At 61.8% G+C, this 26,980-nt stretch overlaps 1 protein-coding gene across 8 annotated transcripts in view; it reads left to right on the top strand.

Annotated features, from left to right (window-relative positions):
* Positions 1-26,980, top strand: part of OSBPL5 (oxysterol binding protein like 5) — a 75,870-nt gene that overhangs the window by 38,455 nt on the left and 10,435 nt on the right. For 4 of the 8 annotated variants that reach the window (XM_072790349.1, XM_072790356.1, XM_072790355.1 and 1 more), the window contains exons 1-10: positions 13,220-13,373; positions 15,578-15,660; positions 16,810-17,011; positions 20,024-20,104; positions 20,339-20,440; positions 21,392-21,595; positions 22,312-22,396; positions 24,039-24,210; positions 24,481-24,676; positions 26,415-26,599. In XM_072790349.1, coding sequence (XP_072646450.1) covers positions 13,350-13,373; positions 15,578-15,660; positions 16,810-17,011; positions 20,024-20,104; positions 20,339-20,440; positions 21,392-21,595; positions 22,312-22,396; positions 24,039-24,210; positions 24,481-24,676; positions 26,415-26,599 — 1,334 coding nt within the window. In that variant the 5' untranslated portion in view covers positions 13,220-13,349. Of the gene's footprint in view, positions 1-580; positions 730-1,037; positions 1,174-13,216; positions 13,374-15,577; positions 15,661-16,809; positions 17,012-20,023; positions 20,105-20,338; positions 20,441-21,391; positions 21,596-22,311; positions 22,397-24,038; positions 24,211-24,480; positions 24,677-26,414; positions 26,600-26,980 lie in introns of those variants that run through there. The other 4 variants (XM_072790350.1, XM_072790352.1, XM_072790354.1 and 1 more) reach the window with 3 other exon arrangements.

Consider the following 26,980-nt stretch of genomic DNA (forward strand, 5'->3'; position numbering starts at 1 on the left):
CCACATCTAAAATCCCAGCCCCTCTACTCTGGGCGTGGCAGGAAGGAGTGTGGGAGGCACAGGAGTGATCAGAGGTGCTGCCCCCCCTCCACAGTGACGGGGGCTCCACGCAGTATATCCCAAGCCCTGCAAGGTCCCCCGGGCTCAGCCCACCTCCTGAAAAGAAACCTGCCCGTTCCCAGGAGCCCAGGGGACACAGCCTACCACCAGCGGCCACCAACAGCTTAACAGCCCTGCGGAAAACCCACACCCGGCCCCGGGGGCCCGCCTCCCTGCCTGAGGGGGCCTCCTGGCCTCCTCTCAGGCCCCAGGCTCCTTGCATTTTCTCTTTCTCTCTCACCCCTTTGCTCAGGGGCTCCCCTTAGGGGATTGGCTCGCAAGACCCCCCCTTCCCGCCTTCCCACAGAGAGCCCCCTGGCTCCCCTCCCTCCGTGTGCTCCAGAGGACTGTCCAGAGAGAAGTGAGATAGGTGGCTCTCTGGGCTCCTGGGGCCGAGGTGCTGTGGCCGGTGTGGCCCGGGCGGGGCAGCGGGCGGGCCTCTCTTGGGGAGGCCCTGGATCACAGGCACAGCTGCACCTGTGACTATTTGGAGCGAGATTTCTAGCTGGTCCCGGATAGCTCTCGGCCCACCCGGACCCTCCAGGTGTGTCGGGAGTTGGCAGGACCTTCCTCCTGTAACCTGTTCCAGGTCACAGACCCGTCCCCTCCCCAGCCCTGGTGTTCTCATCGGTAAGATACGCATGTTGCTCTAAATGGCACTTGGTTCTTGCTGGTTTGGGCAGGGTCTAAGGGCTCGAGTGCGGGGTACCTCCTCCAGAACTTGCTTCCTGTTGGCACAGACCCCTGGGATGCACAGGCCCCGAAGGACTCGGTGGTTCCCAGCCTCGGGGTCCCGCGCTGGTCCTGGGCGGACCCAGGTCTGATCCTCTGTGGTGGCCGGGCTGGGCACACAGGGAGTGGCGCTGGCTCGCTGGGTGGTTCAGTGGGGTGGGGGGGTGAGAGCGGGTGAGGGCCGAGTCGGGCTGCTGCCAAATCCAGGGGAGGCCGTGGGCAGCGGGGAGGCGCCGGTGCAGGAGCAGGAGCCGACACCTTCCAGTGTCTGCTGGGGCTGCATGCTGGAGGGGCGGGGGCAGGAGGTTCTGAGGCTTCATCCAGGGCCTGGAGCCCCAGGAGGTTAGTCAAGGAGGGTCACGAGGGTGAGGGGGTAAACGGCAGCTCTGCTGAGGGTGATCAGGGGCAGCGAGGGGCCTGCGCAGGGTGAGGGGGAGCAGAGGTGATGAGGGCCAGGGGGCGGTTCCTACAAGCAAAGGTGAGCACTGTGTACCTGCAAGCCCCTGTCACCCCCACCCCAAAGGTCTCCATTGGACTGGGGGACCCTGCAATAAGTTGAATGGTGACCCCCCAAAAACATTGGTCGTAGTCCTAACCCCAGAACCCATGAATGGAACCTTACTTGGAATTTGGAACTTACAGATGGACCCAAATGAAGGGAGTTGGTAGGAGGTCATCCTGGATTGTCTGGTGGACCCGGATCCAGTGACTTTTAAGGGATGGGGAAGGGAGTTTAAAACAGACACTGGGAGGGGCCTTGTGACCTCGGGGAGAGAGAGGTGGGCAGAGCCCAGGGACGCGTGGGCCCCCAGGTGCTGGAAGAGGCAGGAAGGACCCTCCCCTGGGGCCTCCAGAGACAGTGGGGTCCTGCCCACACCTGGGTGTTGGACTTCTGGCCTCCAGAGCTGGGAGAGAACAAATTTCTGCAGCCAAGTGCCCAGCACGTGGTTGGTTGTCACGGCAGCCCCAGGACACCCATGCTCCCCCGCTTTGGGGAAACGTGTTAGTTCTCTTCAAAAAGCATCAAGACCCAGTGAAGCCCCCACCGGCCACCTCTGCTGTTGGTGGCTGACATGGGACCCGGGACTTGGTGCTTGCTGCGTGGCTTCTCACCCGGAGGAGAGGAGGGAACCCAGCCCTGCCGGGTAGTGCCCACCATACCCACCAGCCTTCTACCTCGTCTCCACTGGCCACTGTTGGCTCTGGAGGATGACAAATGTCCTGCCCCTGTTAGACAGGAGAGCCTGGAGGGGGCCGTGTGGTCACCCCAGTGAGGAGCCCTCCCACACACTGATGATTCAGAGGTCTGACCCCATGTGGGGCCGGGGACCATGGGGAAGCGCCCCCCCCCCCCCCCCCCCCCGCCCAGCGAGCACTATCCTGGGGACTGGGAGTTGCAGCTTTTCCAGAACCAAGGAGGTTCCCAGGGCAGGACCCCAGCTGGCAGGCGGGGTTCCCTGGGGCATCCCCGAAAGCGGGTGCAGATGAAGGGACCGCGCGGGCTGTGAGGACCCGACCTGGTGGGCAGAAGGACATGTTGTGACCCAGGGCCAGCCCCCTGTCACTCTCAGTGTCGTTTTTAGCTGTCACCTGCTGCTCATGAGGTGCCTGGTGGTGCTTCATGCCTTGGAACTTGTCATCTCATAGTGTGACCAGTGTGTCCGGGAACAGACCGAAATGTAGGGCTCAGAACGTTGGGGTAAACCTTGCCTTCTCGTTTCCCCCGAGGGTGATTTCCCAGCCCTGACAGCTCTGGGAGGCTCAGCCTTGGGGACCCGGCTCACCGGGGGTCTCTGGACCCCTCTGCTTGTCTCAGTGACTCCACTGGATAGCTCAGCTCACGGGTGGCAGGATTTGGGGCTGGGTGGGTGCTGCTTCAGGGTCTGTGAAATGGGCTTGGGCAGGCCAACCACGCTCCTAGAGCGAGGGCCTCAGGTCCTAGGTCAGTGCCACGCAGCTTGAGGTTAGCCAGACTCTGGCAGGCAAGATACTCAATGGAAGTGGGATAAGTCATGAAAATTTGGCTTTTTATTTTTTTTATTTTTTTAAAGATTTTATTTACTCATGAGAGACACAGAGAGAGGCAAAGACACAGGCAGGGGGAGAAGCAGGCTCCCTGCAGGGAGCCCGGTGGATGACTCGATCCCAGGACCCTGGGGTCACTCCCTGAACTGAAGGCAGATGCTCAACCACTGAGCCACCCAGGTGCCCCGAAAATTCAGCTTTTTTAAAAAGTGGCGCCTCTCGCCTAAAGCTGCCACTGCGGGCATTCCCGCACACCGCCCTCCAGACGAGCCTGTTGAGTGGTGGCGTTTAATGACTTTCTCCCTTCCATGGATGAGTACTGGTCTCTGTGTGGACGGGCTGAGGCTTGTTTATCCATCCGTTGGCTGGCAGGGGTCTGTGCCATGGCCACAAACATGTATGTTTACGTTGCCGTGGGGACATGCCTTGGTTTCTCTTTTGGCCTCTTTGAGGATCCTTGGCATGAACCCCATGTTTCATGGGTCAGGCCAATGTCACATGACACTTCTCAGCAGGAGGCTGGGGGCCCTCATGTGGGGTTTGCTCAGGGCTGGGACAGTGGGCTCAAGGGTCCAGGAGGCAAAGGGGGCTGGTGGGTGGGCCTGGGGGCTGCAGGCTTGGCTACCACATCCTTAAGATGTCAGGTGGCCTCCCTGGATTGTCCCCTCTCATGGCCGGATGGGAAGAGGGTGCTTGGCTCTGTGCCAGCCTGGTCCCGCCTGACTGGCAGGGCCACTTTCTCTGCCAGACACATGACTTCTGACAAAACCAGTTTCCCCATAAGCCACCAGGGAGGGGCAGGTGGAATCCGGGACTCTGGGCTGCCCACAGCCTGACTCGGGGTCACCAGGAACTGCCGTGGTTGGTCATCACAGGAGGGCCTAGAAAGTGAGCACCCACCCCCACACACACACCCCAGCAGCTGCCTGCCCCGCCAGTCAGCAGGGGAATAAGGCCTCATGCTGGAGGCTGAAGGGAGGGCAGCCTGCAGCCATGGGAGACCCCGTGGGAGACTCCCCACCAGCTTCACCTGGGAGAAGTGTGCACGGCCAGTCCCCCGCTGAGCAAAGCCTGCAGGGTCGGGCTGCACTAGGGTGAGGGCAGCACAGCGCATAGTAGATGCTTAATGCCTTGGGCCGTGGGAGTGGGCCACAGCCGCCCCCACTGTGTGCAGGACCTGGAAATGGGGGTGAGAGGGACAGTGTGTCTGCTCAGGAGGCTCCTGGGCTCCCCTCCAGGGCCGGGAAGCCTGGGGATACAGCAAGGAGTCTGCAGGCTGCAGCTCAGCATCTGTCCTGACTCTCAGAACGGTCCCAGCAAATGTGGGGAGATGTGGGGGTCCAGTATCACCTGCCCCAGGCCGAGCCTGGTATTGGGGACCTCCACCCCCCACGTGGCTCTAGGCAAGTCAGCTCGCTCTCGGAGCCTCAGTTACTGCATCTGTGAAATGGAGAGAAGACAGGAAAAGGAAGCATTTGAATGCTTGGGTTCTTTTTCACTTTCAAGACTGGATCCTCCTGTCCCTGGACAGAGTGGGAGGCAGAAGGGAATCGTGCCTACTGCCCACCTGCTGACTCATTCAGCATCCGGGGCCAGTGAGGACGCAGTGCAGGGGTAGTGTGCGCGTGTTGGTGGAGCTTCTGCTGTGTGAGAATGGAGACCCGTCGGTGAGGAGGGAGTTTCCAGTGTATACAAGGATTCATCTCTGAATTCACAGAAGGCAGGTCCCTTCCATGCCCCTCAAGTGGTGACAGAACCCCCAACACCACATGAAACCTGTTTCCGTCTCAATGCTGAGCAAGCATGAGCTTGAAACCTTTTGGAAACCCCGCTCTGAGGGAGGGAGCAAGGGGCCAGGGGGCTAGGCTCTGAGCTAGGGCAGAAGGGAGTCTGGGGTTCATGCCCTGCTCCAGTGCAGTGTCTCCTGGAGGAAACCGGTGCCAGCCACTTGCAAATGAGCAGGAAGCAGCGGGTGTCTGCACAACCGCATGTGGGTGGAGACAAGGTTCGCCACTGGCGGGAGCGGCCACAGTTCTGGGTCGTGGTCTCATGTGAAATAGGCCTCAGTGGCTCCTGCTGGCGGATCCAGAGGCTGAAGAGGAAGGCAGGGGTGCTGCTCCCTAAGTGAGCAGGCTTGGCACACCAACCAGTATTACGCCCCTCAGAGTCCGAGTGCGGGTCCCTCGTGGTTCCTTGTCCCCCTCCGACACTGAGGAGCAGAGGGGACAGCTCGGGGCCAGTGTCTGCAGCCGTCCAGGGCAGGGAAGTGCTCCCGCCAGATCTGGAGCCTTGTTCCCCGCAGAGCAGAGATCGGGGGGCTTGGTTAGAAAGGAGGCTCATGCCAACCCAGGGACCTGCATGGCCAGGGAGTGGTTGTGTGGTCCGGAGCCAGGTGGGCATTCCGGAGGAAGCACTGGGATCCTACGCTGAACGGGTGGCTGTTGGACGTGCGTCTTCTTTATGACGCGTTTTCAGATATTCTTGGCCTAAGTTCAGTTACGTTCCCCCAGACGAGAGATCACAGGAGTGGGCAGCAGGGCAGGGTCTGCGGGAACCTCTCATGGACTGTACCGGGTCACGAGCAGACTAGCGGAGGCGGCTGAGGGGTCCCTGCATGCACGTCTGGCCTCCGCAGCCTGTGGGGCACGGCTTGCAGCACCCGGCCACCCACCCTCAGACTCGTCTCCCCAGAGTGGTGGCTTCCCAGGGGATGGCTCCCTGCAAAGGGAGGATACACTGGTTTCTGCGGGCCCTGGCACCAAGCCCTCTCGGGACCTGGGGCACCCCCTGCACCCTGCAAACACCAGGCACACTTCCTTAGGGCTTAGTATTACCAACAGCAGTGGTTCCCATTTGTGGGCACGCTCAGCACTATGCCAACCCCTCCCGAGCCTTATCTCAGGCGGCCTCCACGGTAAGCCTGCGAATTGGTGCTGTTCTCAGCCCTCACAGGTGAGGACACCAAGGCAGAGAAGGTGAGTGGCTGGTCCCCCCAGCTGGTGCAGCCTCCCACCTGCTGCATTAGAGTTCTCACTGTGGGGATCCTGTTGGGGATTATGGCGAGAGAGCACCGTCACATCGGGGCATCGGGCGGGGTTCTCCTGTCTGTGTGTCTGTGTCTGTGTGTCCGTGTCTGTGCATATAGGCTGGTATGAGCCCAGAGGATGGGGAGCCGGGAGCCTCCAGCAGCCCCCCAGTTTCTGGCTTGATGTCGTGCAGCCGCTGGGTGGGAGGACCCTGCCCACCCCCAGGGGTCCAGGCTGTCCCTCTTTCTGAGGGCCCCAGGACCAGGCTGGGCTGGCGGACATGGTGTGGGAATGATGCTCCAGTTTCATCCCAGAACCAGCCCAGGCAGGATTTATGTTGTGGGAAAACTGGACGTCCGATTTCCACTGATCCCACATGCCAGCAGCACAGGACCAGGGGCTCCTTCAAGAATGGTGGTGCATCTCCCCTGCTCGTGCCAGGGCGCCTCCCACCCAGTGCTGAGCAGCTTGGGGCTGGGCAGGCTGGCATTTAAGACAGCCCACGACAGCCTGCACCTTGCCTTGGAGAGAGGGCACAGAGTGGTCCGGGCATCCCCACGGGCCACCCCATCCTGAGACGCCCAGAGTGGAACCCAGCTGTCTGAGCGGGTAGGGCGCCCTGGGGCCATCCCCTCAGTCCTCCTAAGGGCTCACCCTGCTGATGAAATCCCACACCGTGGGGGCTGTTGAGGGGGCCTGGGCGGGAGTCCCTCTGCACCGGGAGATCCTTGGCAGGGCTGCCACCAGGTGGACCCCTGCCCGTGCCACTCCCAACTGCTCAGCCCAGGGCTAATGCTCCCTCCCAGAGCCCCAGCAGGGTCTGGTCCCGGCCTCAGTTTTCTCTCCACTCCCCGCACCCCAGCCCCCTGTCCTTGGTTCCCTCTGCTTGCTGGCTCCTCCAGGGGGGCCCCACACACTTACCTACCTACTGACCCCAGAGTCACAGAGGGTCCCATGAGGGTGGCATGGGGTGAGGCTTGCCCAAGCACCAGGGCTCCCCAGGGGCCAGCAGTGCCCCCCTCCCCCAACCATGGGGGCCCCTGCCTCCTGTAGCCTCGGGGTCCCAGCCTTGGGGGGAGGGCAGTGAGGCACACGTGGCTCGAGCCACTTTGTCCAGCTTTCCTGTCGGAGCTGCCAGCCCACGCTCAAGGCTCAGCCCCATAATGGGGGGGAGATGAGCAGCCAAGGGTTACAGATGGCGGTGCGCTCAGCTCTGGCCACCTGCCCCCCGTGGCAGCCGCCTGACTGCTTGCCTGTCCCTCCCGCTACCAGGGCAGCAGCGGCCTGTGGGGCCGCCTCCCCGGGAATGGCACGCCAGGTGTGGTGAGGACTTGTACATAGAGGCCAAGCCCCCCAACAGGGACGGGGAGCATCTCTCCTAGAAGGGGGCATGAGATCCCCCTGGGGCTCAAAGCCATTTCCTTGCTTCAGATGTGGACCCTGAGAGTAGGCCAGGGAGCCCCGCAGGCTCGGGTCTCCTAGCTGGGAGCCAGGATGCCCCCTCTTCTGGTTACCCTCCCCACCACAGCCCTGCCCCAGGGAACATCACCACCAGGCTGCTGTCTGAATCTGAAAACCAGTCCCCATTCAGCTGGGACAGTGGGCAGGGTCTGGGGAGACATGGTGGGGTCAGGTCTGCTGGGGACAACGTGGAGTCCTGCCACGGGACCAGGACTCCCTAGAACTGGGTGGGAACACTGTGCACCAGGGAGTGCCAGTGGGTGGTGCCCGGACCAGCGGACCATGGCACTCAGCCTGCCATAGGCCAGGTGTGGGTCAGGAGGCTAGGTGGGCGGGTGCCAGGGCCTGGCCCTGTCCCACAGCCACATGACTGGGCTGAGTCAGCCTGAGCACACCCAAGCCTGCAAGCCACTTTCTGCCCCCTCCCCACGGCTCAGCCACACTCCCTGGCCATGTCTAGGGGGTGTTTCTCCGAGGGAAGCCCTGCTTCTGCCTCCCCCACCCCACCCCTCCCAGCCTGGTCCCCTTCTCTCCTTTCTGGCCCTGGCCTCAGCCCTCCAAAGTGCAGAAAGGACTCAGGGCTTGAAGCTTGAGCACCAGAAAGGGCCCAGGAGTGCTAGTCGCTTCCCCTCTGGCGGCCTTGGTTTCTGCATCTTAAAAACAGGATGATGAGGGACCCCTGGGTCGCTCAGTGGTTGAGCCTCTGCCTTCAGCTCAGGGCGTAATCCCGGGGTCCTGGGATCGAGTCCTGCCTCGAGCTCCCTGCAGGGAGCCTGCTTCTCCCTCTGCCTGTGTCTCTGCCTCTCTGTGTCTCTCATGAATAAATAAATAAAATCTTAAAACGAAATAAAATTAAAATTAGATCTTTAAAATAAATTAAAATGAATAAAGTAAAATAAAACAGGATGATAAGGTCGTCTCTCCCTACCTCTCTGGAGCCATAAGCATCACACCCAGTGGGTTAACACAGATAAAGGGGTTCAGGGGTGCACAGCACATGGACTGGAAACACCCCAGTTCCAAAGCCTCTTAGGGCCCGAACACCAGTCCAGATGCACCGGGGATGGGCATGGGTGACCCCAAGGGACCAGCTCCCACACACCAAGATGCATGCCCGGGTGCTCTGGAGAGGTTCCCACAAGGGCTACTCACGTCACCCAGTTTGAGCCCAAGTGGTCGGTGCAGCCAGGGGGCGGCGGCCCAGCACGTTTCTGGAACCTCACGTTGGTGTCTGCTCTCAGGAAGGGCCCTTGTTGCTGGGCTGGAGCGGGTGGTGGCCTCCGTGGAGTGGCTCTGAGGACCCAAGTGGCTTTCCATCTGCAGGGTCCTTACGGTCAGCAGCCTTGACCTCTCCCTCAGACGTGAGGTTGGAGAACCGAAAAGGTGGCCTTACTTTGCCTCATCCCTGAGCTTACCTGTGATTCGGAGCATCTTCCCCACGGCCTCTTACAAGCCACTGGGTTCAGATGAAAGTACAAGCACAGCCACGTTGGTGGTCGAGCGCAAGCACCTGCTTCTCCTGCTCCTGCCGGTCCAGCGGGGCCAGCCCATCACGCTGGCTGCTGGTGACAGCTGGCCAGGCCCCTATGCATGGTGGGGGGTGGGGCTCACCTGTTCTGTCTCCACCTCTGCAGGCCCTTTCTGGGCCCTTCTGGGCCAGGGACTTTGCCACCCCCCGCTCAGAGGAATCGTCCATTTACACGTAGAGACCAAGACGAGTGTGGTTAGCCGTGGCACGCAGCCATCAGAGACTAGACACTTCTCCCTGGCTCCGTGTGGTCCCCAGACCCCTGCAGGTGATGGGAGGATTGTGAGCAGAACCGTCCCCCCACCTCTGCGCCTGCCGGCAGTGGGGGCAGAGTCCACTCTGTTGGATTCCGCTAGATTCCTTCTCGGCCTCAGCCCTTCCCTGAGAGCTAAGGCTTGGTGAGTTTTGGCCCAGAAAACCGGGCTGTGCGTCCGGCCTGCAGAGCCCTGATAAGGCACCAGTGACCTTTCTTTATAAGGATCCCATTATTCTGGCCCGAAGGTGGGCGTCTGGGCGCCGGTGGAGGGGATGGTGCTCAGAGGCAGGAAAGTGCCCGGAAGGCAGCTGGCGGTGGGGGCAGGGCAGTGTGCTGGCTCCCAGGGCCAGGGGCTGGGTGGGCTCCGTGCCCACTCCCCAGGCCTTGCTGTCAGCCGGTCGGCCTTGGCTCAGCATCAGAGAGCCTGGCACCTGGCAGGTGCCCAAACAAGTGTAAGAACTAGGGGACATGGGGCGAGTCCAGGCGGGGACAGAGCTCTGGGCCAGCCCCACAGGGGACCCATGGCCCCTTGAAGTTGGAGGGCTCTTGTGCCCCAGATGGGAGACCAGAGGGGGTGCACCTGAGGCATTGGGCAGCTGGAGCCTAGGCCTGGGGAGCATCCCAGCAGGTGGTGAGGAACAGCTGCCCACCATGGGTGCAGCCCCAGCTGGGGGCTGGCTCGAAGGGTCTGTTTCTTCAGCCGTGTCTCCCTCCCCTTGGGCTCCAGGGGGCAGGGGTGCACCCTTAGGGCCTGTGAGCCTTCAGCTTTCATTGTGAGGAGGTGCCACCTGCCCAGCATCAGGTTGACTGTCCTCCCAGCTGACAGCCTCCCCATGCCAGGCACCCCTACCCTACCCCACCTCCTGGCAGTGCCCAGAGTACGGGGCTCGGTCATCCGGTGCTCACCGTACACCTGGCGTGGCAGGCAGATGGGAACAGGAACGTCTCCGGAAATACGGGACCCTGTGACCCTGGCCACTCTCTGGGGATCCTCCCCTGACCTGTGGATAAGGAGGAACGAGGCCCAGGGGCGTTTGGTTGTGTGGCCTTTGTTCACCTCTGGGATCCCCAAGACCCAGGCCCCACTGTCAGCCCCTGCTCCTGGCATGCATTAGACAGTGAACAGGACAGATGCCACCCCCTCTCCTAGAACGTGTATTCTATGTGAACAGTTAGCAAGAAGGGAACACTGGGAGAAGGCTCCAGAACACCACGTGTTATGTGGAGAATTTGCTTGTGTGAGGCGTCGGGGGGCCAGCCCTCCGGGAAGTGACATTTAAACAGAGTGTGAGAAGGACACCCCCCCTCCCCACCCCCCTTCCAGGAGGAGATGTGGGCGAGGGCATTCCAGGGAGGACGTTCCAGAGCTGGGCCCTGGGGAGCGGGCCATGCATTTTCCAGGGACAGGAGGGGGCCCGTGTGGCTGGGAGAGTGAGTAGGAGGGAGGGCGGGTCTCAAGGGCCTGGAAGACTGGGCCAAGGGATTGAGTCTGGACTGTTTGCCACCGGGTAGACGTGACCTGGATTTACTTACACTGTGGACGAAATAGCATCCGCTGCCCAGCACCTCGCCCCGGCCTTCACCGCAGCAGAGAGAGAAGCACCCGGTGTCTGCAGCAGCTGGGGTGGGCAGTGGAAAGACGAAGGGAGGTATGAATTCAGCAGAGCCGAGTAGACCCTGGAGCCCTACTGAATGAGAGGCCTGCCCTCCCTGTCTGAGCAGGTCAGAGGCAGCTTGCAGGGGCCGAGCACTGGTGTGGAGCATCAGGACAGAGGGCATGTCCGCTGGTGCACACCCCACACTGCATTCGGATCACAGGATGTCCATGCCAGCAGTTCAATCATTTGAATGTCACCTCTGATGGGTCTGATTGTTGGGCTAATAGGGAGCGAATGGGAAGGGAAGGAGGGATATCAGGCTGCTGAGCTGACTGGCTAGAAAGATCCCTGGAGGAGGGAGGGAGGGAGGGAGGGAGGGAGGGAGGGAGGGAGGGAGGGAGAGAGGGAGGGAGGGAGGGAGAGATAAGAGGTCGGACTTGGATGGATGGATGGATAGATGGGTGGATGGGTAGATGGATGGGTGGATGGATGGATGGGTGGATAGATGGGTGGATGGGTGGATGGATGGGTGGATAGGTGGATAAATGGTATATGTGCAAGTGAATGGATGGATAAATAGATGAATAGATGACTGGGACGTTGGGTAGATGGATAGGTAGGTGGAAGAATGGAAGGATAGGTAGGTAGGTGGCTGATGGTTGGGAGGGAAGGAGGAGGGAGGACGGTGTAGATGGCTGGATGGTGGAGCTCACAGACTAGTCCCACTGGCGGTTAGCAGTGCTGGGAGAAGGCACACTAGGGGGTCTGAGAAGGCAGCCAGGATCCTCACGCCCTCCCCACTCCGCCCTAGGTGGAGCGGGGCAGACGGGCCAGCTGGAGAGCTGAGCCTGAGCTGTGAGCCAGTCTCAGGCAGTGTGAGCCAGAGCGCCTCCACCTGCACCAACTCTGCAAGACTTGACCCCTAAGAGAAGTGAGGCTCCAGGTGAGGGAGGCCTATGTGAGCCTGCATCCCTCCTCGCTCTCCCTGGGGACCCCTCCAGGTCCAGCGCATGCCTGATACACCTGGGCAGGCTGCACGTGTCCCCTGACACTGATAAGCAGGGCTCGGCCGTCCAGACACCCGCCCTTCTGGCCCAGCAGCGGGTTTGCCAGAAGCCAATCGGAGGCAGTGGGAGTGCCAGCTGGGAACCAGGTTTTAGAGGCAGTCCCAGGTGGCTCAGGCACGAGCTTTGCCAGTTATTAGCTTTGTGACCTTCGGCCAAAATCCCAACCTGTCCGAAACCAGTTTTCCTGTCTGTGAAACAGCAAAGGTAACAAGCTCAGCCAGGTGACAAGATAGTGGTTAGAAAGGGAGGGTCTGGAGGGCTGGCGGGGGGCACAGAGGAGGTTCTGGGGCTGCCACCGAAGACCCGGGCCACCCATGCCCCAGGACCGCCTGCCCACGCCGAAGCCCTGCCCTGTCACGGCAGGAAAGGCTCTCTGTGTCTGAGCCCTGCCCTGAAAGGCCCAGGGCCTTGGGAGGAAATGGGTGGGGCCTCTGTCCTGGGCTTGGCGGGGAGCCATGCGCCCATCCAGGGAGGTGGTCCAGTGGCCCCAGACCTGGAGGAGAGATGGTGCAGTGGGCCTTTCTGGAGCGCGTCCTCAGGGAGTGGACAGACCACAGGAGTAGAAGCCGGAGTCCCTGCTTGCCACGGGGCAAGGCCTTCAGCTTCCCAAGCTGTGACTTCCTCTTCTGTAAAATGGGCTGATGGTTTGGGGGACTTACTGTCATCTGTCACCTGCTTGCCCCAGGCCTGCCCGGGACTGGGCTGTGAGGGGGCAGGAGGACCCAGGAGGAGGCCGAGGTCGGCTCATGAGTGGTGGGCTGGGCCTGGGGCAGGAAGAAAGCACATTCAGGAGGGTCAGGGCTTGGGCAGGGTGTAAATTGGGGCACCCCTGGCTTTAAGCACACCTGTGCTCTCTCTGTGTGATGCTGTTGGGGTGCCAGCAACAGAGACCCCCAAGGAGGAGCCGAAGCAGAGGGAGGGAGTGCAGGAGGCAGGGTGTCACAGCGGGGGCCTTAGGCAGGATGGGCAGGCCAGCTGCCCCTGGTGTCTGGGCTGCCTGTCCCCTCTCGGGGCAGCTCTGGCCACCTCCCCTGTGTGTATCAGCAGCTGTCTCCCCGCGTGGAGCTCTGTCACTAGGGAGTCTGGTGGCCCTGCATGGGTCAGTGGCACATCTCAGGTCCACCTGGCTGTGGCCAGGGTCCTACAGAGCCAATATAGCACTGGGCCTGGGGGTGGGGTGTTCCCAGAGAAGGGTGTCTGCTACACCCGTGACTTCTACGCACTTCACCAGGGCTGGTCTGGGCCTGGCTTCCAGCCTGGGCTCTGTCCTCCCTCGCGGGCCCTGGAAGTCCGGGGCTGACCCCCGCTGCTGACCCTCACCCCGGCCCCCTGGAGTGCCTCTGCTCTCTTTGCCAGCCCCTGGGGCTACCGCTGCTCTCTGCCTGAGGTGTGACCAGGTCTTTTCCTTCTTTCCTTCCTTCCAGAAGCCTCCCAGCGCCCAGGCCATGAAGGAGGAGGCCTTTCTCCGGCGCCGCTTCTCACTGTGTCCGCCCTCCTCCACCCCCCAGAAAGTTGACCCCCGGAAACTCAGCCGGAACCTCCTCTTTGGTGGAGAAAATGAGCTCTACCCCCTCAGCCCAGGTCAGTGCCAGCAGGGGCTGGGGTGGCTGCTGGGGCTGGGGTGGCTGCAGGGCCTGGGTCCTCCTGGCTTTGCAGCCCGGCTCTGTGACCTCAGGCAGGTCCCTTCCCCTCTCTGTGCCGCCCCAGCTGGGAGGGCGACAGCCTCGCTCTGCTAATCGCCACCCAGGTGCTGCTGCTACAAAAGGGCTAGCAGGGCATGTAAGCCCTGGGACGAGTGGGGCCAGGTGACAGCCTTTCGGTGGTGGGGGTCAGCAGGGGGCTCCCTTCCCCCAGCTCTGGGGGCAGCTCATCCTTGGAGAGGCATTGTGGTGGGGTGGCCCCAAGCCTAGTCTCCCAGGACAGACAGCCTGAATCCCAGCCCCAGTTCTCCTGGCTGGGTGACCCTGGGCCAGCAGGACTTCTCAGGGCTCAGTTTCCTCATCTGTAAAATGGGGATGTTAATACGTACTCCAAGCTATAGAGGAGTCCCAGGCTCTGAGAGGGAACAGTCCACTGTTGGATGCCGCTGGTAGATAAGCACAGAGCCCACGGGGCACAGGGTCATGTGCACCTGCTGGTGCTTTCCTGGCTTCCGTGCTCCCCACCCCATCACTAAGTCCTCACTGGCCACCCAGCAGACTAAGCTAAGTGCTCCTGCTGTCCATGACCACTGCTCCCCAAGGCCTGCCTTTCCTCCCATCCTGGGAGACCTCACCTTCTCCAGCCTGTCTGCCCCTCGCCTGCTGCCTCGGGAGGGAGGAGAGAGGACCCGAGCCCTTCCTGGCAGCGTCCATCCTACCCCTGGAGACAGCAGGAGAGCCTCAGGCCAACACACTGTCAGGACCTGGGGGGCTTCTGGGGACCTCCCACCCAGAACCCCACAAGCAGATACAGAAACAGGCCACATGGAATGCGCCTTGTCAGATCACATGGGCCAGGGGCACAGGATGCCTGGGGAGGTAAATCCAGCCTCCATTCCCTGCTGCTGCACCCTCTTGGGAGCAGGGGGCGGGAGAGGACAGGTCCTGGCTGGCAACCGGTCTAAGGGGTCTTTGATCCCCTACAGGTGGGCCCATGCAGCCAGGACCCAGCAAGCAGGGACCTTCTCCCAGGAGGGGAGGAGCGGCAGATCCTGGGGGCAGGGGTGAGGAGGGGGGCAGGGGCAGGAACCAGTGCCGGCCTCCAGCTGCCACAGAGCCACTCCTGTGGGTGCTCCAAGGGTCCCCAGCCCCCCAGGCCAGCAGGCAGCACCCACCCCAGGAGAGGCAGCTACAGGACACACCCCCGAAGATAGCCCTTGGACTGGGGAGGCTGGAAGTGCTCACCACCCAACCCGGGCCTGGGATCAGGGCACAGGTGCAGAAGCAGGAGCATCAAGGGAGCCTCCCCAGCTGGCACCTGGAGTGGCCACTGTCCCTAGGCCTTTCCTGGCCCACGTGAACCTGGACTCCCAGGGACATAGCCATTTCCTCAGGCAGCCACACTGGCTTTTCCGCAGGGCAGGATGCTCAGTCCCCAGGCCCCCGGCCCCTTCCCAGGCTCCTGGGTTTGCAGAGCACCTGCCAGGGCTTGTTCTGTGGGCTCCTGTCCACAGGCCCCACCAGGATGGCTTTCCCCCAGCGGTTACCACCTTTGCTTCTCCACCCGGGACCGGCAGTGAGCTGGAGGGCACACTGTCTTGCCTCCTCTGAGGCCACCCCCTGCCTGTATGCCCAAGCTTTGGGAACCCTCTTCAAAACAGATGGAGCTGAGGAAGGGGTGACTGTTCCCCGGGATCAAATCCAGACACCTGGAGTTTCCCTCGTCTTCCTCAACCAAGCCGGAGAGGGAAATGGACACCTGCCCAATCGGGGTACAGGGACTGTGTCTGGCCACCTCCCTCTGAGAATCTGGCTCCTTGAGGGTCAGGGCGAGAGGGGACCCTGAACTGCCATGTGTCTCTAAACCGGGACACTGCATTCTCCCTCTGAAAGTGGGGCCTGGCCTTGTGGGGCCCCAGAGGCCATGCTGCACCAGCATGCCACGTGCCTGGGCTCCTCCCGGCAGGTCATGGGAGCTGGGCTTCTTCTCCTGGCTCCTCCTAGGAGGGACCCTGGCAGGTGTCACTCAGTTTCTCAGCTGGCTTCCTGCCCTGCCCAGGCTACCGTGCCCACCCCTCCCTGCCTCACACACAGGGCAGCCAGCGGAGGGGCCAGCCCTGGTCCTCACTCTGGCCACTCTTGCAGGGAAGGACATGGAGCCCAATGGCCCATCGCTACCGAGGGATGAAGGACCTCCGACCCCCAGCTCTGCCACAAAGGGACCTCCGGTAAGAGTCTGACTGGGGGGAGGACTCAAGGATGGGGAGTCTGTCCAGGGGCCACAGGAAGTAGCTGGGGGCGGGCGGGGAGGGGATGGGGGTTAGCAGATGGCACCGAGCTGGCCTGTCACCCCCTCCCACGTGTGCCTGGAGGAGCAGCTCTGAACCCCGCATCCGGGGAGCCTGGGACAAGGACGGAGTCACAAAAGGTGCTTGTTAGCTGGTTTATTGGAGAACAGAGGCCAAGGAGGCTGGGGCCTGGAGAAGAGCTGTGTGGGCTGCTGGGTGGCATTTAGGGACCGGAGATACCACAAGAGGAAGACCCAGGGTCCTTCTGTTGTTTGCAAATCTTGGAGGTGTGAGCCTTCCCTCCATGACCACTGTCCACTCTCTGTCCCCAGGAGACACGGACCCTATCCCTCCCCCGGCCCTGTGACCACCGTCCACTCTCTGTCCCCAGGACACACTGACCCTCTAAGGTCCTCATAGGAGGACCGCAATATTTGTCCTTTCATGGCTTATTTCTCTCAGCACCACGTCCTCCAGGTCCACCCGTGTTGTAGCAGGTGTCAGGATGTCCTGCCTTTTTCAGGCTGACGAGTATTCCGTTGCATGGATGGATTGTATCTTGTTAATCCATTAACCCTCTGGGGGGCACTGGGCTTATTTATTTTTTCAAGAAATGAGTTTATGGCATAAAAACACTAAAAACATAATTGTGACCTTCTACAACCCAGTAAAACATACAAACACAGTCAGAAACACATGACTTGGTTCAAATGTCAGATCCCAACCATTCCATAATGAGGTCTGAGCAGCTCCTGAGAGCAGGTGCGGCTGTGGGTGCAGTGACGGGGGGCTCATGGAGAGAGCGGAGTCCTGCCCTCCTGGTGCCCACGTCCTGGCGGGTGACAGAAAGAGGAAGCCTGCAGCACGTCCGAGCCTGGTCGGGGGGTGAGGTGCCTACACCCCCAGGTTCCTAAGGGCCACTTGGAGCTGCCCTGAGAGGCGCAGCTTTGGGAAAAGACACGAGCCCACAAGAGATCTTATCTTTTTTGTGAGGTGAAGTTCAAATATCATAAACCCCGCCGTTTTAAGTGCCCGCTTCACTGGCACTCACTGCCTCCGCCATGCTGTGCGACCTCCACCTCTGTCTAGTTCCAGAACATTTCTGTGCCCCGGACCAAAGTCCCATCAGAGCCTCCCTGCTCCGCCTCACCAGCTCGGCAGCCCCGACTCCACCTCCCGTCTCCGTGGATTTGCCGGTTCTGCACATCTCGTGGAAATGGAATCACACAGTGTGTGGTCTTTTGGTCTAGCGTCTGGCTCTACGCGTGTTCTGAGGTTCACCCACGGAGTGGTGTGTAGCGTGTAACAGGCTCACTCCTGTTTCGGGCTGAGTAATATTCCATGTGTGCCCGGCCCATACCCGGCCTGTCCATTCATCCGTTGGTGGACATTTGCACTGTCCTTGTTCTTCTGCTCCTGCGACCACGTTGGAGCCCCTGCACTGAGCTCTGCGGGGTGCCCCCAAAAGCAGGATTGTGGGGCCAGATGGTTGTTCTGAGGTCACATGGAATTCTCAAGCATTTTATATCTAACTATTTGAGGTTTATGAGCCCACCAGCAATGAGGGAGGGCTTCCCTCTCTCACATCCCCACCACACTTGGATGTTCTGGGTTTTCCTTCATTGCTGTTGTGGTGGTCCCAGTGGGTATGCGGTGGTGCCTCTCTGTGGTTCTGATTTGTGGGTCCCTAATGACTGATGATCTGTTCATGTGCTTCTTGACTATCATACAACAGCTTTGGAGAAATGTCTGTTCAGGTCCTCTGCCTGTCTTTGAATCGTGTTGTTTGTCTTTGTTGTTGGGTTGTAAGAGCTCTTTTTATTTTTTATTATTTTTTTTTATTTTTTTAAGGTTTTATTTATCTATTCATGAGAAACACACAGAGAGAGGCAGAGACACAGGCAGAGGGAGAAGCAGGCTCCTCACAAGGAGCCCGATGTGGGACTTGATCCCCTGACCCAGGATCATGACCTGAGTTGAAGGCAGATGCTCAACCGCTGAGCCATCCAGGCGTCCCAAGAGCTCTTTTTATATGATAGACGTCACATTCTTGTCAGATGTGCCATTGCACATTGGGCCCCTGTCCTGTAGCTTGTTCTAAATGGCTTCTCTAAGTAATTATCACAGGTTGCGTGTCTATGGTCAGACTTTGGAGGTCCTCGCTCTGACTCGGGTTTCTTGTGTGTGATCGCACTGTGCCTTGATGTGCAGCAGCGTGCAGGAGGGTGAGGAAGGGCCTGGGGACACGATAGTGCCTGGGCAGGGTCCTGGGGTGGCCACAAGGGCAGAGGAGCTGGCAGACAGGGCTGCAGTGACCCGAGCCCGAGTGGCCTTGCTGGACTGAGGCACAGGGGGTACAGGGCACAGATGCCCCATCCTGCCCTCCGCCCCCAGGTCCCTGGACCCTCAGGCCCCGAGCCCACTTCTATTGCCTAAAACAAGCACAACTGCATGGAGCCACACCTGGAAGAGAACTGGGTGGTAGGTCACCCCGTTTATTCATTCATTCATTCATTCATTCATTCATTCAACATAGGTACTGAGCCCCTGCTGCCGTGCGTGCTGGGGTCGCACTGCCCCCAGCAGGAGTTGTAGACAACAAGCAGGACTGTCTATGGGGCTGCAGTTGCAAAAGGCGCTGGGCCGGCCAAGGGCAGGTGTATGCCGCCAGGGTGTGAGGCCAGCAGGGCGGGAAGAGCCTTCCGGGGAGTGACTCGGTGGGGCCTGAGGAAGGAGCGGGGGCCTCCCAGCAGCAGGGAAGAGCATCCTGGGCTGGGGGAACAGCCTGTGTGAAGGGGGCTGGGGCGCCGTGCACCAAAGGCCCAGCTCCCCAGGAAGACTGCTGGGAGCATCTTTGTGGGTCAGCCCCAGCCCCCAGAGACCGGTCACCTGCTGCCAATGTCTAGCACACACATCGTCACTTCTGCTTCAGCCCAAAGACTGTTTCTAGAGCAGAGGCTGCCGTCGGCAGGCTCAGGAGAGTGCCCGGGCATCGGTCCAGCACTCAGCGGCTCCCAGGGCACCCCTGCCCTTCTGTGATCCATCCCAGCTCAGCCCCTCCCTCATGAGCTGTGTGACTCTGGGCAGTTTCTGAGCCTCTCTGTGCCACAATCTCCTCTTGTGCAGGATGTGGATAGTGAGAATGACCCCCTGGCTCTCGCAGCTCTGTGACTTGTGGCTGGTCTGACTCTCCTTCCCACCCCCAGCGCCTGAAGCCAGGCCTGGCATGCGGTGCTGTGGGGATGACCGGCCTGCTGGACGGCACTTCCTGCCTCGCAGCCTCGGCAAGTGACTTTACCTCTCTGGGCCTCGGTTTCCTAGTCCATCGAACAGGACAGTAACTGGGCCCGTGCTGCGGGCTGTCGTGGGAATTAGGTGAGCCCGTGCAAGCAGAGCACCTCACCTCCCAGATCCTCCGGGCGCCAACAGCTGCCTGCCGTCCCGCCGGCCCCTCCGGCAGGCTGGGGGGCTTGCTCGCAGGTCTAGGGGCTCAGGGCGGTGGTGGCGAGAGCCCCAGGGCACCCAGCCCAAGAGCAGAGCAGGGCAGGTGAACTCTCTGGAAAGAACCGAGAGCGAGTATCTGAGGCTGCCCTGGCTCCGTCTCAAGTGCTCGTGCTACCATCGGAAAGAAAACAGCCACGCATCAGATAACTTTCATGTCTCAGAAAATATTATTCTTTTGACTTTTTTCAATCACTTAGAAATGGGCAACTGTTCTGAGCTCACAGGCTGAACGGAAACAGGTGGAGGGTGGGCTGCGGACCGTGGTTTGCTCTGCCCTGCCGCTAGCCTTTGGGCCTGGCTTTGTCTCCTAACTACCCTCACCCTACCTCAGGGCCTCAGTTTCCCCATCTGTTGAAGGACCGCGGCCCCTTCCAGCCCCAGATCCCTGACCACTGCTCTCAGCCTGTGCAGCGTGTCTAGGAGGCCTGGCAGGCTGAGCCCTCTCCCCGGCCCACCCGCCCCCCTGCAGCCGTGGGTGGGCTCAGGAGAGCACCCGGGGAACGGCCCTGCGCTCAGCAGCTCCCAGGGCACCGGGGATGGGAGTCCCCGCTGCTCGTGTGGCCCCCGCCCAGACGCTGGGCACGTGGCCATGGCTAGAGCGGACGCTTCCGGGCACCTCTGAGCTCTCGTCCACATCCTGTCCTTGGCCACCATGAGGCCCCATCTCTGTGTCCCCAGCCCCTGGGATTGCGCAGTGGGGGACAGGACCACCTTTCTGTGACCCCCCAGCCCACCCGGCTGCCGCCTGGCCCTCTGCAGCCCCCAACCGCACCCCGATGCCCCTGACTCTCTCTTGCAGGCAGAGTACAGGCTGTACAACGGGTCCGACAAGGAATGTGTGTCCCCAACAGCCAAGGTCACCAAAAAGGAGGCTCTCAAGGTGGGCACGGGCCCCGGAAAGGGACGGATGAACGGGCCTGTGAGGTTCCCACGCCCCAGCCTCCCGAAGCAGGTGGGGGACAGGCCACCCCCAGGCGCCTCCACGCCCCCGTTCCTCCCTCTCGTCTCCCTGTCCCTGTCCTCACCCCCGCAGGGCTGGACCGCGGGGCCCTGGCGGCGGGGGAGCTGCGGCTCGTGGCCCCTCCCCTGACCTGCCCGTGCTGCCCTGGCCCAGGTACAGAAGGAGAACTACCGGCAGGAGAAGAAGCGAGCCACGCGGCAGCTGTTCAGCGCGCTGACGGACCCCAGCGTGGTCATCATGGCTGACAGCCTGAAGGTGTGCTGTCCCCCTTGGCCACCCCCGATCGGAGTCCCGGCCGTCGGCTGTTTGTTGCTATTCTGGAGGCCGGAGCCCGAGGCCCAGCAGCAGGCAGGGCCGTGCTCCGTCCGGAGGCCCCCGGGGAGGGTCCCTCCTGCCCCTCCAGCTCCCGGGGCTCCGCGCGTCCCTGGGCTGCGGCCTCATGACTCCAGCCTCTGCCTCACGCGGCCCCTCCCGTGTCTGTGTCCAGATGTCATCGAGTCGCGGCTCCCGCCACCCCCATGTGGCCTCATCTTCACCTGCCTAAATCTGAAAGGCAGTGCTCCAGGCCAGGCCTCCTAGACACGCTGCACAGGCTGAGAGGGGACCTGGCCTGCAGATGGGGGTCACAGGGTGCCTGCAGAGCCTGTAGGGGGACAGGGGAGGGGGACACTGCACGGCTTCTGGGCTTGGGGTCAGAGGCCGGTGTTCAGGCCTCATGGAGGCGGCCTGTGGTGCTCTCAGCCCCGGGGGCTTGCGTCTACCCCAGCAGTGGTGGAGGGAAAGCTGCCAAATCCCGGGCTTGCGTCAGAGGGCGAACAGGACAGGTGCACCAGCCCCCGGTCATCTGCCCAGGACCTAGGCCCACGTGGGTCTTTTTCTCGCTCCTACAAAATTATGAATAGTGAGGTACAAAAGCAAATATTTATTTGGAACGAGAACAGCGATGACAAGCTTCAGGGTTCACAGAGCTGACAATAGTTGCACCCGTTGCTGGCTCCCCGGGACCCTGGGAGGGCCTCAAACCCGGCCTCGAGCCTCACCAGGAAATCTGCTCCTGGCTGCAGTGCATTTGCCTGGATTCACTATGATTTATGAGCTCCTCCTGAAAGCTAGAAGAGAACTCTGCCCACGGTCCCCCTGCCCCCCGCAAGCCATCTGGGTGCCCCCAGGGTGCTGGCCTCCCCAACAGTGGCTCCCTCCCCACAGATCCGGGGAACCCTGAAGAGCTGGACCAAACTGTGGTGTGTGCTGAAGCCGGGGGTGCTGCTCATCTACAAGACCCCCAAGGTGGGCCAGTGGGTGGGCACCGTCCTGCTGCACTGCTGCGAGCTCATCGAGCGGCCGTCCAAGAAGGATGGCTTCTGCTTCAAGCTCTTCCACCCACTGGACCAGTCTGTCTGGGCCGTGAAGGTAATGGGGGGCCAGGGGGTGGGGGTGGATGCCCGGGGCTCAGGAGGTCAGGCCCCAGGGGACCAGAGGGACAGACACTGAGGGGGGGCCGGGAGGCCAATCTCGGGGTTCCGGATGGGCCCATTACTACCCAGCAGCCGGGGGCCGTGGGGTCAATATCTGGGTGGCTGGGGCTCAGGTGTGGCCCTCCAGGTAGAGCATGCAGTGGGGCTCCCGGCCTGGTGACACAATGGACAGAGGCCGGGGAACTAGCCCAGACCTCACCCAGCCACCTCCTTGCCAGGACGCTGCCCAGCCCAGGACCAACGTGGGGCAGGTTACCAGGTGGAATCCAGAATGGCCAGTTATATTAGGATCTCAGACAAACACCAAATAGGGTTTTTGTTTTTTGTTTTTTGTTTTTGTATAAGGATGTCCCAAATATCGCATGGGACATATTTCTACTGTAAAGACTTTTACTATTTCTCAAGACTTGAATTTAACTGGGCATCCTAAATTTGCGTGTGCCGATTCTGGCCACCCTAAATCAGAGAGCTCGAGAGCTAGAGAGCCAAGGGTGGCGCCCCCAGCTCATCAGTGACTCCTGTCTTGCTGCCGGGTGCCTGACCCCGCCTGGGGATCCTGAAGCCGAGTGTGTGTGTCAGAGTGGGACTGCGTGATTGCCCGTGTCCCTGGGTGTCCCCCCGAGTGACACCCAATTGTCTCTCTCTTTCCAGGGCCCCAAGGGTGAGAGTGTGGGCTCCATCACGCAGCCACTCCCCAGCAGCTATCTGATCTTCAGGGCCGCCTCTGAGTCGGACGGTGAGTCCCTGCCTGCCCTGCAGTCTCCCTGGTGACCCCACAGGCAGCGGGTGCCCCGGTGGAATTACAAACCGGCTGCACATGGTCCCTATCTGGGCCTTTCCACTGCCACCCAGGAAGGAGACAGCACATGTCACCAGACAAGCCTGAGCTCGGGCCACGCAGGCCTGCCACTACTAGTCCCTCCCTGAGCCTCAGTTTCCCCAAGACAGAACACGAATAGCAGCGCCCGGCTCCCCAGTCATTGTGACGATCCGATGACCGTATTTAAAGCCACCGGATTGCAACTCCTGTGCGCGAAGCCCGTACCAGGCATCACTGACTCAGTAGGTTCCACTGTCATCTTCCTCATTTAACTGACGGAACCTGCCAGCCTGGATGGGAATCCCAGTCCGCAGACTCCCCAGGGCAGCGCACCTGGTTGGAGCGCCCTCCGGTGGCTGCTCCGGGTCGGTGCGGCTGGTGGCCCAGCCACTGGTTCCACACCACCTCCTGGTGGCCGGACGCCGCTTCCCCACCCCGGCTCTTGGGGAGCCCACAGTCTGGGGCTGGGGTTGTGGGGGCGCAAGAAGCTCTCAGACGAGGCCGATGGGACTGAAGCATGAGCCGGGTTCCTGATGAGCGAGGGGGCTGTGAGCAGAGAGGAAGGGCGACCACGGCCCCTGTGGGGTCAGAGTGGCCTTCCTGGAGGACGAGGAGGAGTCTTGGAATGGCTTCGAAGGATGCATAGCAATCAAGGAGTCTAGTCCTCTGTGGCAACCACAAAGCCTGCCCCGCTTAGCGGTGCTGGGCATCCTGGCTGTGTCCTGCGGGGACTGCTCTGGTCACCCCCTCAGCTGCCCCCAGGAATGCACAGCCCAGGCTGTCCCCTCAAGCTCCAGTCAAGCCTGCAGTGAAACCCTGTAGGGACCCCAGATGTCCCCTTGAGAACCAGGGCTACCAACCCTGCAAATCCTTGCCTCCCGTGCCAGGCCCCAGCCACGCCCCCCAGAATTACACGTAATGTGCAACATGCTTGTGAGTGGAAGGCCCACCGCTAGTAATCACAGCAGGACATAGGAGGCACCTTGGTAGACATGTGTCCCCACAGCTCTTAACACCTCCCCGGGCCACGGAGGTGGTGCTGGCGTAACCCACCGGCAGCCTCCACCAGGAGGGCAGCAGGGATTGAAGGGGTTTGGCTGGCTCTGCCTCCACATCCACCTCCTGTCCTGGTCTGCCAGTCTGCCTGCCACGGTCAGCAGCACCCTCTCCAGTCTGCCACCTGCCCTCCTGGCCTGTGCCACAGGCCAGTGGGAGCCCCCTGTGCCCCCTGAAACCTATCGCTTATATAAAAGCCTCGGGTGTCCAGGTGGAAGTGGGTAGCTCTTGCTAAGTGACTTGTGACCTTGAGGAAGTGTTGTGAGCATCCTCTGAAGGGCACTTTCCTCCGGCACACGTCTCTCTGTGATGGGGGCTCACCGGCTAGGCCTCTGTCCCTGCCCACGTAAGCCCTTGCCACTCGCACCCACGCATTCCTACACGGCAGCGTTGCCCACTTTGGGCAGGACCTCCAGGAGGGTAGGGAAGAGGCAGGGGTGTCCCTGGCAGAGGAGGGAGCCTTCCTGGGCTTGGAGTGAGCTCACCCCATGCCGCCCCACAGGCCGCTGCTGGCTAGACGCCCTGGAGCTGGCCCTGCGCTGCTCCAGCCTCCTACGGCTCAGCACGTGCAAGCAGGGCCGAGACGGGGAGCCTGGATCCTCGCCTGACGCATCACCCCCCTCGCTCTGTGGACTGCCCTCCTCGGCTGCCATCCACGACCAGGACCTGTGCCCGTGAGCAGGGGTGCAGCGGGCGAGGGCTGGCCCCTCCCAGAAGCCTGGGTCTCCTGCCTGCTGGGGACCCCAGGACCCTCGCTATCACTGGGAGTGACATGTGGGGTCTCCTTGTATGTGGAAGGGGGGCTGGGGGCCCAGCACCACGGAGTCTGGCCCCCTTGAACTTCAGATCAGGAGGCAGGCCTCCTCCACTGCCCAGGGGCAGAGTGGGGGGGTCCTGGGCCGCACCTTTGAGACCTCAGACCCACAGCCCACCTTCCCTTCCAGGCTGAACGGGTCCTCCCTGGAGAACGATGCGTTCTCAGACAAGTCGGAGAGAGAGAACGCTGAGGAGTCAGATAACGAGACCCAGGACCACAGCGGGAAGACCAACGAGAGTGGGGGTGCCCACTCAGAGACCCTGGAGGGCCGCCTGCCGAGGAGGACGACATATGTGGAGCAGGTCCACGAGGAGTTCGGGGAGGTGAGAGCCTGCCCCCCCCCCCCCAGAGAGCCGGATGTCACCCTGCACCTTACCCGCCTCCCTGATGCAAGCAGAGGCCACAGTGCCTGGCCAGCCCCTTGTCCCCAGGGGCTGGGGAGCAGAAGGTCAAGACATCCACGACCCTGAGAGAGCAGGTGGCTGGCGAGGGCTCGGCTGAGGGTGCTGGGGAAACCACTGGGGGGTTTAGGCAGGGGCCCCCCGGATCCAGGTGAGGCCTTTGGGATGCCAAGGGGTGGAGGTAGAAGCCCCTGGTCCCTGGGGAGGAGCTGCTGTCAGGAGGGAGACAAGGGTGCTTTGGTCCCGGGGAGCCATGGACAAGGGTCAAATCGGGGTTCAGGACACATGGGAGGTGGACGGACAGGTTCCAGTCCAGCTGGGACAGCACTGGTGAGGTAGTAGCTGGGAGTAGGGACAGGACCACAATGGGGGAGATGATGCATGTGAGGGTCTCGGGGCAGAGTGCGAGCAGCCCCAGGGACTCTCCAGAGGCTGAGCACAGACAAGGCTCGGCTCCGCGGGGGAACCTGGGAAGGCCTGGCAGGGGGTCTCAAGGACAGGTGTGAGAGCACAGAGAGGCAAAGCAACTTGTGTAAGGCGGCCCAGGAGGGTGGTGACGGATGTTGATGCAGGACGGGCTGCTGGCAACCTGGCTCCTGGCTCCCTGGGGGTGGCTGCTGTGAGGCCCCAAACACAGCCCTGAGCTCACATCCCACCAGCTGTGTGACCTTGGGCGAGTCACCTGTCCCCTCTAGAAAGCAGGGGCAACCACAGTGCTGGTGCCCAGGGGCCACTGCAAAGAATAAGTCCTGGGAGAAGGAAGGGGCACGCAGGCAGCATGGGACACTCCCTGCCTCCTGCACCCGAATCCAGCTTGGGGCTCCGTGGGGCTCAGAGGGTAGGCGGCCAAGTCCAGTTACGCCCCAGGCCTGAGGCGGAGGCAGCGATGGCAGGAAGCCGGTAGGGTCCCCAGCGAGGGAAGATGGGCTGGACTTCTGCCCGAGGCTGGCTGGGACTCCCCCAGGGCCAGTGTCCCCGCGGTACGGCCCTGTCGTGTGAGGACCCCATGGAGCTGGCCATGCTGCTGTGACCCTCCCTGAGGTTCTGCTGCCTTGGGGGTTTGCTGGTTGGCGGGGAGTGGGAGGTGGGGCCCCAGACCCAGAGGGACAAGGCCCCGTGTCGGTCTCCACGCGTGTGCTGGCAGCTGTGATAAAGGTCAGACGTATCAGGAAAGGTACTTATCAACGAGTGGGTGCTCCTTTCTAAGGGAGACACAGGCCCAGAGCCCCTGCATCACCTGCGTCACCCGGCAGCCGTGAAGATTCAGCGGGCAGGGGCGGGAGGCTCCCTGTGCGTGTGGCACCTGCTGCCAGGGGCATCCTGCCACGGCCGCAGAGCTGGGCACGATGCACAGACGCGTTTCAGCAGCCGGGGTGGGCAGGGTGGTGGCACAGACCGAGGGAGCGCCCAGGTCGGCCAGGCCAGCAAGGAGCAGAGGCAGATGGGAGCCTGCAGGTGCCCCCCTGGGCCAAGGTGGGACACAGGCTGGGGACGGCCAGGGTCAGACGGGGCGGGGCAGGGTGGCTGGGCCCCAGGGGCCGGGCCGAGGAAGCACACCTCCTCCAGCCGGAGCCTGCCGTGGCTGGCCTGCCACCTACACTTTGTGGATCCCTGGGGCAGCACGGGGCTGGGGACCTGACCGCAGCCCCTCTCCCCGCAGCTGGGCCAGGCGTCCCAGGTGGAGACGGTGTCCGAGGAGAACAAGAGTCTGATGTGGGTTTTGCTGAGGCAACTGCGGCCGGGCATGGACCTGTCCCGTGTGGTGCTGCCAACGTTCGTCCTAGAGCCGCGGTCCTTCCTGGACAAGCTCTCTGACTACTACTACCACGCCGACCTGCTGTCCAGGTGAGTGGGGGGGGTGCTCCCATGCATCCATGCACCCCCAGAGACCCCAGCCTCCCATAGCCCCTGCCTCTCCCCCCGTGGATGTCTCCAGGAGGGGCCCTGGGGCCCCGGGCTAAGCTCAGTCCACTGTCCCCACTGGCTCAGCCCCTTGGAGGGCCCGGTCTCTAAGACCAGTCCCAGAGGGAGCTGGGGCAAGAGGGAGGAGGGGCAGCTGCGCGTCAGGCCCAGGCCCCAGCCATCACAGGTGAGTGTGGGACGGCCCCGAGCACGTTCTAGTGTCCTGAGCTCAGGGCCATGGCTTTAGTGCCTGCAAACTGAACCCTACAGGCTGTGGGGGCCAGAAAGAGAGCTGTAGGCTCAGGAGCCCACACAGAGAGGCTG

Source organism: Canis lupus, chromosome 21 (genome assembly GCF_048164855.1).
Source record: "Canis lupus baileyi chromosome 21, mCanLup2.hap1, whole genome shotgun sequence".
NCBI classification, from domain to species: Eukaryota; Metazoa; Chordata; class Mammalia; order Carnivora; family Canidae; genus Canis; species Canis lupus.